Source organism: Oryx dammah, unplaced genomic scaffold, assembly GCF_014754425.2.
Source record: "Oryx dammah isolate SB20612 unplaced genomic scaffold, SCBI_Odam_1.1 HiC_scaffold_3, whole genome shotgun sequence".
Taxonomy (NCBI): domain Eukaryota; kingdom Metazoa; phylum Chordata; class Mammalia; order Artiodactyla; family Bovidae; genus Oryx; species Oryx dammah.
The window spans coordinates 115,132,434-115,144,159 of NW_024070187.1; the positions used below are offsets into that span (position 1 = coordinate 115,132,434).

Sequence of the window (11,726 nt, forward strand, 5' to 3'; positions counted from 1 at the left end):
AGCTGACTCAGGGCGGGAGGAATGTCTCGTCCTGGGGCACAGGGCTTGGTGCAAACGCTGAGGAAGCCCGAGCCGGCCGACCCCGCCACGGGCCGCTCCCGTCCCAGTTCCCCCAGTGAGAGGCCCCCAGCCCCCAGTGCCTCCAGCTGTCCTTGCGGCTTCGCTGCCACCTGAACCCTCACAGGGGTTTCGGCGGGGGCACAGGCCATCCTACCCAGGCTTCTCCAGCCTGGCCATCTGAGGGTTGGGGGGTCAGTGGGTGGGTGGCGGGGCAGCCGCAGAGAAGTGGGGAGGCTATGGTGCCCCTGGGGGCCAAGGGCCCTGCTCCCCACTGTCTGGAGCTGGGCCAGTTAAGGTGCCTCCAGCACGAGCTGTGGACGTGGCCAGTGGGAGCTGGAAGCCGTCAGGGAGAGCCACAGGGCTGCTCGAGCGGCAGGGGACTATGGCCGTGTGGGCCAGGGGGGACCGAGTGGACCCAGGGGTACCCTGTGGACCCGGAGGTACCGTGTGGACCCAGGGGGAGCCTGTGGACCCAGGGGGAGCCTGTGGACCCAGGGGGAGCCTGTGGACCCAGGAGGACTGGGGAGCCGGGGCCGAGTGTCCTGGCACGGCTCTGCCCGTGGGCTCGAGCGGCCTCCGTCTTGCTCTGTCTAGCCCTCGTCCAGGGAACCATGGAGGCCCTGCAGCACTTGCCGGCGCTGGAGCTGCAGCTGCAGGTGAGGGGCAGAGCCGCGGGCCACGCTCAGCCCTGCCAGCCCTCCCCCAGCCCCTGCCAGGCCCATTCCAGCCAAAGCGCTGGCGGGCAGCCCTCAGAGGGGCCCCAGGTCCTCGTGGGAAGAGGTCTGGGTCCAGGCTCCCCCAGGAGGTGCGGGAGGTGGAGAGGTAACAAGGGGGCTGGAGGCCTCGAAGCCGTGCAGACCGCTCCCTGAAAGGCGCTGCAGGCAGCTTGGAGCCGCTGGAAGGGTGGCAAGAAAGGGCCGGTCTCCCCTCAGCTCCTCTGGGAGCAGCCTGCTCTGTGCACCGTCCCCTGTTCACTTCACCCCGACCTCGCCCTGTGGGTGCCAGCTTGGCAGCATGAAGGAGCGCCCCCGGGCCCAGCCAGGGGCAGGACCACGCATCATCCAGGGTGGTCTGTGCTTGTTCTGGTGGGTGGAGACGTGGGGACCCCGAGGTCCCTAGAAGCCCAGGAAGCTTGACCTCAGCCCACTAGTAGCGCCGTGGTGGCCACTGCAGTGCCCCCCACCCCCCAGTGGGGACGGAGCTGTTGAGCTGTGGTCAGGGCCCACTCAGGATCAGGTCTCAGGGAGAGTTCTCCAGGGCCCTCTGCACACCTTGGAGCCAGCCGATCCCCCAGGGGCCCACGGGGCACCGGGACACCCCCCATCCCTGAGCCCCTCACCTGGCCCAGCCCCTAAGGCCTCCCTGCTGCACAGAGGCCTTGGCAGGTGAGGGGGCTCAGCCAAGGTTGAGGCGTCACGATGGGGTGGGTATGCCGGAGCCTGTAAGCCTGCGAGAGTGTGTAGGAGTGTGTGTACGCATCTGTGTGAGTGCATGAGAGTGTGTGTGTCTGAATATGTGTGTGTGCGCATGTGTGTGTATCTCAGACTGTGTGTGAATGTGTGTATGAGTGTGCGTGCATATGTGTGAGTGCCTGAGTGTATGTGTGTGCATGTCCGTGTGAGTGCATGTGTCTGTGTGTGAATGTGCGTGTGTGCATGTATATCTGAGTGTGTGAATGTGTGTATAAGAGCATGTGTGCTTGTGAGTGCCTGAGAGTGTATGTGTCTGAATATGTGTGTGTGCATGTGAGTGCATGTGTATCTGAGAGTGTGTGTGTATGTGTGTGTATGCGTGTGTGTGTGCATATATCTGAGTGTGTGTGCCTGAGTGTATGTGTCTGCGTGTGTGCATGTGTGTGTATCTGAGAGTGTATATGTGTGTGTATGCGTGTGTGTGCATATATCTGAGTGTGTGTGCCTGAGTGTATGTGTCTGAATGTGTGCATGTGTGTGTATCTGAGAGTGTGCATGTGTGTGTGCTGAGTGTGAGTGCGTGAGTGTGTCTGAATGTGTGTCCATGTGTGTGTATCTGAGTGTGAATGTGCGTATGAGTGTGCGTGTGCATATGCGTGTGTGTGAGTGTGCATCTGTTCCTAGCAGAGCTGCCAGGGGGTCTAGTCGCATGTCTGAGCAAGGGGCTGCCTGTGCACCATGGGCCCTGATCCGCCTGCCAGGGGCCCGGGAGGTGGCAGGAAGGCCGGGCACTCACCTCTGCTGCCGGCACAGGTGCCCCTGAAGGTGAGCCTGAGTGTGGGCCGCTCGTGGGGACACCTGGTGCCCCTGCAGGGGGCCCCCGGCCCCACCGACATCCCGCCGAGTCTCCAAGCAACAGCTGGGCCCCCGCCAGCCCTGGAGCGCCGACCCCCTCGCCTGCATTTTTTGCCTTCATTCGGTCCGTAGCCCCAGGCAACAGCAGAGAAGAGAGCGAGCGTCCACCAGCCGGCAGCCCGGCCTCCCTGAGGCCGGAGCTTCAAACGCGCTCACAGCCACCTTCCCCCGGGGCTGCCTGCAGTAAACGCCTCTGGAGGAGCTGTCCTGACTTGTCTGTGTGAATCCTTCCTGGGGGTGGGAAACCGCGCCCACCGCCCTCGGCCCCTCGGTCAGGACAAGCGCCTGGGCCGCTCTGGGTCCCCCCACCGGGCAGCTGCTCAGCACTCGCAGGAGCCGGGAGCAGCCAGAGCCCCCGAGTGGGCCCACAGGTGGCAGTGTGCTGGGTGGAGAGCATGGCCCGACCACCCTCCTGAGGGCCGGAGGGGCCTGTGCCCAGGCACTCACCAGCCGCTTCTCACAGGCACCCCGGGGCCAAGGGAGGGTCTGGCCTGAGCACCCCAGAGCCTCTCCGCGGCCTGAGCAGAGACGCCCCACCTTGGACGACAGGGACACTGCGGCCGGAGAAGTCTCTTCGCTGGACGGGCCCCAGCAGGCCTGCCCCGCCCCGGCTCACCCCAGGGCTCCCCTCCCCCGCGCAGCCTCGCCCCTGCATCCTGGTCTGGGTCCCGACTCTGAGAGCCCCCTCCGAGGGGGGCACGGTGCTCAACCGGCAGGGCCGAGGGGAGCCCCTCCAGGCGGGGAGCAGGCCCCCCGCCCCAGCCTGGACCCTGGCCTTACAGCGACTCGAGCCCACGGGACACGGCCTCACTCTTCTGGGTGACGGGGTCGTCACCGCTCACCGTGCCCAGGCCTGTTTTTCTCACGCTTCAAATTATTGTCGCTGGTCTCCCGGGGCGTGCAGGGCCTGATGGCCGCGCCTGACCCTCGTGGGGTCGCGGGGTCCCCCCACGCCACTGCGTCCGGCGTGTGTTGGCGTCTGAGCAACAGCCCATCTTCATGCCGTCACCGCAGAGGCAGAGACCACTGCCTCCTCTTGTGGAGGACCTCGTGCAGACCAGCAACCATCCTGGGAGTGCCGTCCCGGGGCCAGGCTGGGCCCCTGTGGATGCGGGCAGCCCCGTGGGACAGGCGGGACCCAGTCAGGCTCAGAGAAGGGGGCGTGCCAGACACCCCAAGGGCAGAGGGGGCGCACCCCGACCCCGAAGGCAGCCCCGGCAGGAGGGGCCAGCCAGGGGGGCCATCACACTGGTGGGCTTCAGCAGCCCCGGGGCATGCTGGGCACCTCTCCCCGGGGTCTCAGCGCCCCGGTCCCTGGCTGACACCCCAACCCCCACCATGGCCCTTCCTTACAGGACCTGGGGGTCCCACCCAGCCTCACCCCTCACCCCATCCTGTGAGCCCATGGCTCCAAGGAGCATCAGACAGGCAGGCAGATGCAGGGCGGCTGGGTCGGGGCCACAGACACAGGAGCGGGGGGCCTCCCCTGCCCACGGGTCTCCCCACCACCGACCCCCACCCTGGGGTTAGGGGGAAGCCCAGCACCTCAGGGAGGAGCCCTTCCGGGCCCGGTGTTACACAGAGGACGCGGCAAGAAAGCATGGACCATGGTTCCATCAGCTCGAGTTTTATTGAAAAAACAGCAGCATTGGGGGCCGGGCAGGCGCAGGGCCATGGCTGCGGCCCCCCCACCGCGGCTCACAGGGACCCTCTGCCCGGCAGCCTGCGCCCCCGGAACTCGGTGCCCCTTGGGGCCCTCCCACGGGCCACACCGACGGTGAACTCAGCAAGTGACAGCAGCCCGCCTGGGCCCCCGTCCCCAGATCTGACTTCCACCAGCCCACAGGGTGTCCCCGAGCGTCCCTGCGCTGGCCACCCTCCCCACAGAGCCAGTGCCCCGGGCAAAAGCTCACCCCGGGCACCCCCGCTGCATGCGGGCCTGTCCAGCAGCCTCAGCCCAGGAGGAAGGAGGGCTGGGACCCAGGCTGGCTAGGCCGGAGGAGAGTGGACGAGGCCTCGGGGCCAGCCCGCCCCGGCCAAGCACCCCCAGCCCCCGGAGCCCTCAGACACCAGGCTCTCCCCCTGCACACATGCACACACACAGAAGCACACGTGTGTGCACCTACCCACAGGCACACACCCACACACAGGCACACCCCTTCTCCGAAGCGGCTGATTATTGCTGTTAAGAAACCGCATTCGACACTGGTAGTCAGCGGACCTCACGCCGCCGCCAGAAGCCTGTCGTTGGCACCCCGAGCAAACTCAGCCCAGGGTCTGCCCGCGCTCGGCCCAGAACTCAACTCCCCAAAGGCCCCAGGGCCACCAGCTTGGGTTCAGGGGCCGGAATGACACACAGCAGCAGCTGCGGGCAGACACGAAGGCAGAGGCGGCACGCGGCACGCACAGGGAGCACCCAGGCCGCCATCCAGCAGCCCCCAACACCGACAGCCCCCACGGGCAGGCAGACGGCTGTACCCACACTTCCAGCATGCCCGCTGGAGGTCAGAAGCAGGCCCGGGGGCCCAGAGAACCTCCAAGCCCTTGCCTGATACAGGAAGGAGCCCCCTACCCCCAAGGACCATCTCTGAGAAAGGACCCCCAGAGCAGGATGGGGGCCCCGGGACCACATGGCCTCCCGGTCCAAGCCCCTCATCTGTCCGCCCCCAACCCCGCCCTGGGCCAGCAGGGAGAGGCCAGCCCTGACACAGACGGAGGGACCTGGGGGGACACCACCATGGCCCTGCGTGGGGCCAGACCACCCGGCTGGCCCCGACACTCACCAGCTGCCTGAAGAGCCTTTACCCGGCCAAGGCCTGCCAGCCACGGGCCAGGACACTGGGCCTTACAGCAGTGCTGGAGCCTCAGCCGCTCCGGGTCCCGGGACCGGGACGGGCCCATCGGGCCAGCGCTTCAGGTCCATCTAACAAAGACGTGCTCAGGCTCCGCCTCCCGCTTCTACTGCCTGGAAGCCGGACTCCTGAGCGCGGTGCCAGGCCCAGGGCTGGCCTTCCAGCCCAGGGAGGCCCGGGAGTCGGCAGGACCAGAAGGGGCCCAAGGCTGCCCAACACAGAGAAGCTGCCCAGACACACCCCCAGGCAGGACCCCGGGGCGACGCTTCACAGAGGTAGAAGAAGTGACATCAGGATTTCTACAAAGGTATAAAACTCACAACCCAGTGCATGTTTGTGGAGCAGTTAGCTCCCAGGCTGGGGGAGGCTGGGAGACCTGCCCCTAGGAGCCCAGGCCACACGCTGGCTGGGCAGGGGTCTCGACCCGGGCTCAGCACACACCCAGCCTGGGGCACACAGGCACCTCTGCCCACCTCAGGGCCGGGCGGTGGCTGGACAACAGCATTCTGGACACATGGCCACCCTGCCAGACCCCTCCTGGCATCCGTCCTGGCAGCAACAAAGGGCACGAGGGGAGGTTGAGGGCCCAGCCTGTGCCCAGCACCCTCTGGGCCATCGGCAGGGGTGGGGCGGGGGCCACGCAGCAGGAACAGACACCAGGGGACAGGAGGGGCCACACCCCTGCCAGGAGGGACCCCCTCGAGGCGCGACAGTCCACACCAACAGATGCCAAGGGCCTCCGCCCCCGCACCCCCACCAGGGACAGAGGCCCCAGAGGCACAGGGTCGGAGAAAGCCTGCAGCGTCCCAGAGCCGCCACCGGACAATAACACGACCCGCGGGGCCGCAGCCCCGCCGCGCCCCTCACCACCTGAGGCCACCCCGAGCCGACATCAAACCGAACAGAAAGAGGAGAAAGGCACAGCTTTGTTTTCCGTTTTGCTAAAACACTTTACGTCTGTCTGTATTATCCAGATTAACAAAATCTGAGAGCTGCAAGAAAATAGGGGGCCGATTTCTGTACAGTCTACAAAACTCCCACCCCCGACGGGGGCCGGGCGCCACGAGGGAGAATGTACAGGGCAGCGTGGGGTCTGTACAATGCTCTGCAGGCCACCTCAGCTGCCCGCAGTGCCCAGGGCCCCTCGGGAGCCCAGGCGCCGCCAGCTCAAAGCGCCTCTGGCGACACGCCCTCCAGGGCCCCGCACATGGCGCCCAGGTCGGCCCACGCCGCCTGCCACTCCCCCCGCAAATCGAGGGGCCTCTGCAGGCCTCTACGCCCCTCCAGCCACCACCTTCCTCCCCAACTCAGGGCCACCCCCACTCCCAAGAGCCCCTGCCTGTGACCTGGGGCAGAAGGTAGGCACTTGGAAGGCGCCCACTCCTACACTGGACGCTGCTGGCAAGCTGCTCCTGCCTGCGCCCACCCAGGAGTGCTCTCGGGGCGGAAACGACGTTCAGTCAGGGTCTCCCCTCCAGACTCCAAACCAACACTCCACCTCCTGGCACCCACCCCCACCAAACTGGGCCGGGGATGCTGCACATTCTAGACCACACGGGGGGGGGTGTGTGTGTGTGTGTGTGTGTAGGTATCAACTACCATTTTGTCCCAAGAGTTAAAGTCATGCAGAGTGCTATTCTGTCTAAATAACATTAAAAAATAGGTCGGCTTCAGGCTGGGAGAAGCTACGGGCTCGGCGGTACGGGCATCAGCCTGGGTTGGTCAAGATTCACAGGACAGAGCCCGGCCGCCGTGGGGCAGAAGGTTCCCAGGGAGGTCCGGGAGCGGCCACTACGCCCAATCGAGCTGGCCCTGGGGGAGCGGGGACCCCCACGGCTGCCTCCACCTTGCCCTCCGGGAGGGCCCTGACCGCGGCTGGACCACACGTCGCTATGGGAACCACACCTGGATGAAGACGCCAGTCAGCGAAGCCCGGGCGGAGGAGGGGCAGGTACCGAAAGAAAAGAGGGGGTGATCGACGTCGAAGCTGAGCCGGACTGGGGGAAGCGAGGGGCGAGGTGGACAGCAGGGCTCCAGAGAGCGGGGCGTGGGCCGGGGCGCTCACCAGTCTGGGTCCAGTCTGGGCAGGGCGGGGGCGGGGGGCTGCGGGCATGCGGCATGCTGCAGCCAGGCCACAACCTCGGCATGCACGGAGCAAAGCGGCCGCGCGCAGCCCGGCGCCCGGGCGCAGCAGGCCACGCCCACTGGGGGGGGGCGGACGACCGAGCCCCGCCCCGCCGCCGGCCCGGGGTCTGCTGGGCGCGGGGGCCTCACCCCAGAGGCTCTGTGCTTGATGGGCAAGGCGGGGCCCCTGGCCACCTCAGGGCTAAGCGGCACGGGGCCGCTCCGGCCGGGGCCAGCAGCTGCGTGGGCTCGCGGCGGCCCACGCTCTCTCTTCAGGGCGTGGCCCGACCCAGGGAGGGCGGGGGGCGTGGCTGGAGGGACCACCCACCTTCCCGCGTGTCACCGATGCACACAGGCCCGCATCCCCCAGAACCAGCCAAGGAACCCTGCGGTATCGAAAAGGGAGGGGCCCAACACACACACCAGGGTGAGCGTCTGCAAGCGGCCCGGGCGGCGGGCGGGGCGGGCACAGGCGGGCGGGGCGGGCGTGGGGGCGGGCGGGCGGCGGCGGTCACTCCTCGCGCAGCTGCAGGCGGTAGCGGTGGTAGCGGACCTGGAAGAAAAGGCGCTCGGCCAGCGAGAGGGTCATGCCGGGCATCACGTGGCGGTCGCTGGAGCCCATGTGTCTGAAGCCCAGCGACTCGTAGAGCTTGTGGGCGGCCGCCTTGACGGCCGTGGTGCCCAGCACCACCGCGGAGTAGTGGTGCGCCAGGGCAAACTCCAGCACCTTGCGGCCCAGAGCCTTGGCGATGCCCCTGCCACGGAAGCGCGAGTCCACGGACATACGCAGCAGCTCCACCGTGTTGTCCGCCGCGTTCGCCCGCGCCGCCACGATGCCCACCACGTTGCCATCCAGCACGGCCACCCAGAAGCAGGAGCCTGCGGGGAACAGGGAGGAGGTCAGGGCCACGGGCACCACCGCCTTGCGGCCGGCTAGCAGGGCCCCTCTGGGCCGAGCACCGGGCCCAACCTGCCTGCCGCCCGCAGCAGCCCTGGAGCCACCCTGCCCCTGGGCCCGAGGCTGTGCAGCAAGCCTTGTGGTCAGGCCAGCCACCCCAACCCCAGGCCCAGACCCATCACAGCCCCGTGCAGAGCAGGAGGGGGCATGGGGAGACCACTGGGGAGCCGAGAGGCGAAGGAGGGTCAGAGGGACGAAGCCTGGAGAGGAGAGCCGTCTCCTCTGGTGACCGGAGGCCCAGGGGCTCCAGGAGGCTAGGCCAACGTGGTGCCCACTCCAGGGAGCCTGGCCTGCGCCCGCCCTGCCCACAGCCACACCAGCCTCCACTGCCACATTCTCCCTCGTGGGAGGCCTAACCTCTCACTAAAGCACCTTCACGTGACCCACGTGACCCATCTCCCGTCTGCGGGGTCCCCCCTGCCTGCTTCCCCAGCATCGCCCCCCCGCCACCCCAGCCTGTCACCTCTGTGGGGGTCTCCTCACTGCCGAACCCCAAGACTGAGCCTGGGCACGCAGCCAGAGTTTGGGAATGACCGCCCCGCCCCCCACCCCGTCCGCTGACCTGCCCACTGGCCGGGGGCGTGGGCTCTCCCCACCCACCCAGCCTGGGTCAGAGGTCAGCACAGCCTCTGTTTCCCCAGAGCAGGAGCAGCCCCCACAAGCCCCAGCGCGGCCCGTCAGCCACCGTTCAGCCTCCCCACCCCCACAGGGTCTTCCTGCAGACCCACCAGCTGTCTCAGCCCACTTGATCTCACATCCAGGGCGACTGCGCCCCAGAGACAGGGGGCCATTCCAGGCTTTGGTGCAAGGCCCCTCCCGTCCTGGGTGGACCTGGGCTGAAGCTCCAGGAGGGTAAGATGTGCTGTTTGGGTTTGGGAGAGGGTCACGCAGAACTGAGGATGCCCAAGGCCTGCCAGGCGGCTTCGGGGCTGAGAAAGGACCAGCCGCCACGGCCCAGAGCTGGTCACGCCAGGCAGCTCAGCCCTGCCCTGGGAGCTTTGCTTCCCCTGGCCCGGCCACCCTTCCCTGCCTCCCACCAGGGTCCTACTAGACCCTCACCAGCCGTTCAGGCCCCTCTCCACACAGACCTTCCTGCACCTGGGGGACCCTCACATCCCAACTCCGGGCACACAGAAAAGCCTGGAGCATAAACTCCCTAGAGGGGATGGCTGCAGAGCAGGTGCCAGCCCCTCCATCTACAGAAAGCCAGGGCCAGGGCCAGACCCTGGGATTGGTAAGTGGCCCAGGGACCAGAAGTGAAAGCCGTGACATGAGACCCCCGTCCTCCTAGGGTTCTCGACCCCCACCGTGGGGTCCCCTGTCCTGCCACTCAGGGCCCCAGCATTCCGGGGCAGCCTGGGACCCACGAGACGCACCGAATGGGCCCCTGGGGGGTGAGATGGGCACCAGGTGACGGGCAGCGGCAGCCCGAGCAGCAGGGCGGGTCAGCGTGGCCCAGGGCCAGCTTGGGCCAGCAGCGCCCGGCCCTCAGAGGACACAGGACGGAAGCCAGCGATGCTCCGGGAGGAGGACCCAGTCCTGCCAGCCCGGCCCTGCCAGCCTGCGGCACCCCACCCCTCGCCAGCGCCCTCGTCCCTGGGAGGTTCAGTTCACGCTCCATCCAGCCCAGGCTGCCCGGTGCCCGGCGCAGGCTGCTGGGGCTGGGGCAGCTCTGCCAGGAGGAAGCGCTGCGGGGTGGGGGCGGGGCCCGGAGCCTCACCGGGGGGCTTCATGTAATACTGCTCGATGTCGGCCATGTCCGTGTGCAGCGCGCAGTCCAGGTAGGCGAGGACCACCTTCCGGCTGTAGTAGTAGCGCAGGGCCAGCAGCCCTGCGGGCACCAGGCAGGTCAGCAGCAGCGAGCGCGTCAGGGCGAAGCAGAGCGCTGCGGGGAGAGGGCGCACTGAGTGCCCTCTGGGGCGGGGCCTGCGGGCCGCCAGAGTCCGGCACCGCACTGGCCCCTGCTCGATAACCACTGGGGCCATGGGCAGAGGAGACCCCAAGCACACAGCCCGGCCCGTTCTCTCTGGAAGAGCAAAGACCATCGCAGCTGCCGCTTCCACTTGGCCCTGTTGGCAAACTTCTCATCCGTGAGGACGCGATGCTGTCACCCCTGACATCAGGACTTCCAAGTGTCCTGAGCACAGCAGCGGCCTCTGGCAGGCTGCCCTCAACCGCTGGCGGGCACAGATCCAGGCATGACTACGGAGGCGGGGAGCCCTGCCCATCACCCCAGACCCTTAGCTGGGTCCATATCCTGGCCTACATGAGGCTGGGGGGAGTCAAAGAGCCGGCAGGCCAGGCACCGTCCCTCTCTTGGGAACTTGGGGGGCCCCACTCCAGCCAAGAACCCTCAGGGCCGGCCTCTGGGCGTCGTGAGGGCAGGGGCCAGGGAGGAAGGCCGATCCGGGCCTCCAGCGCTCGGAGGCAGACGTGCCTGCAGTGAAAGGCCTCTGCTGTGTGACCTTGGGAAGTCCCACCTGCCCAGCCTCAAGCTCCACATCTACGAAATGGGGAGAATCGCCCTCCTGCTGCAAGGCCTCAAGGGACCAAGCCTCAAAGCCTCCCACGGGGGCGCCCGCGTCAGGCCCACCGCCCCTCGCCCCGCTTCCTCGGCGCGCTCCCTCCGCCCGGCACCCCGGGGAGCTGGCTGCCTGCCCCTCATAAATTAGCACTTGGAGCCGGCGAGGCAACCTCCCCCGCCCGGTGGATTATATATAGTTACACGCGCCGGGCGCGGGGCTTCGGCGGCGGGCGCTACCTGCCGCTCCCCCGCCCCCACCCGGGATGACTGGGGAGGGGACGCCGGTGGAGACCCCAGTCCTCCCCGCCCGCAGCCCCTGCACCCGGCCCACACCGGTTCCCACGCCCGCGCCCAGCGCGCCTTGGCCCGGAGCCCGGACCGGCCCCAGCGCCGGGGGCCACCTCGCCCCGGGGCCGCCGCAGAACGTGCGCGTCCGAGGGGAAGGCAGGGGTCCGCCTCCCTCCCGGGCCGAGGTGGGGGGTGGGGGGCGAGAGGGCCGGAGGGAGCCCCGTGCGCGTCCCCAGAGGGCCGGGCGGGCGCGGACTGCGGCAGGCAGGGGTGCGCCCCGCGGCCCCGACCCCGCCGCCCCGCCGGGTCCCCGCGCACTGACCGGCCAGCAGGGCGTAGAGCAGCTGCGCGCGCGGGTGCTGCCGCAGGCCGCGGAAGGCCGTGTTGGGGATGCGCTCCATGATGCCGTCGTAGAAGATGCGGCGCGCCGCCTCTTGCTCCGCCGCGCGGAACTCGCGGATGTACACGCCGCGCCCCTCGGGCGGCTCTGCGCCCCCGGCGCCGCCGAGAGCCTGGGGGCCCGGCGCGGGCGGGGGAGCAGCGGGGGCGGCGGCCGGGCCGGGGGCGGCGGGCAGCGGGGGCCACATGGCGCC

General features: G+C 68.4%; 1 protein-coding gene across 1 annotated transcript; it reads right to left on the bottom strand.

Moving 5' to 3' along the window:
* Nucleotides 1-7,873: 7,873 nt before the first annotated feature.
* On the bottom strand, nt 7,874-11,720 carry NAT8L (N-acetyltransferase 8 like; the record flags this gene model as incomplete). The annotated part of the gene is made up of 3 exons (XM_040237689.1): nt 7,874-8,242; nt 10,042-10,206; nt 11,456-11,720. Coding segments are annotated over 3 exons (798 nt in total), but the record flags the coding sequence as incomplete, so codon positions are not given.
* Between the last annotated feature and the right edge of the window lie 6 nt (nt 11,721-11,726).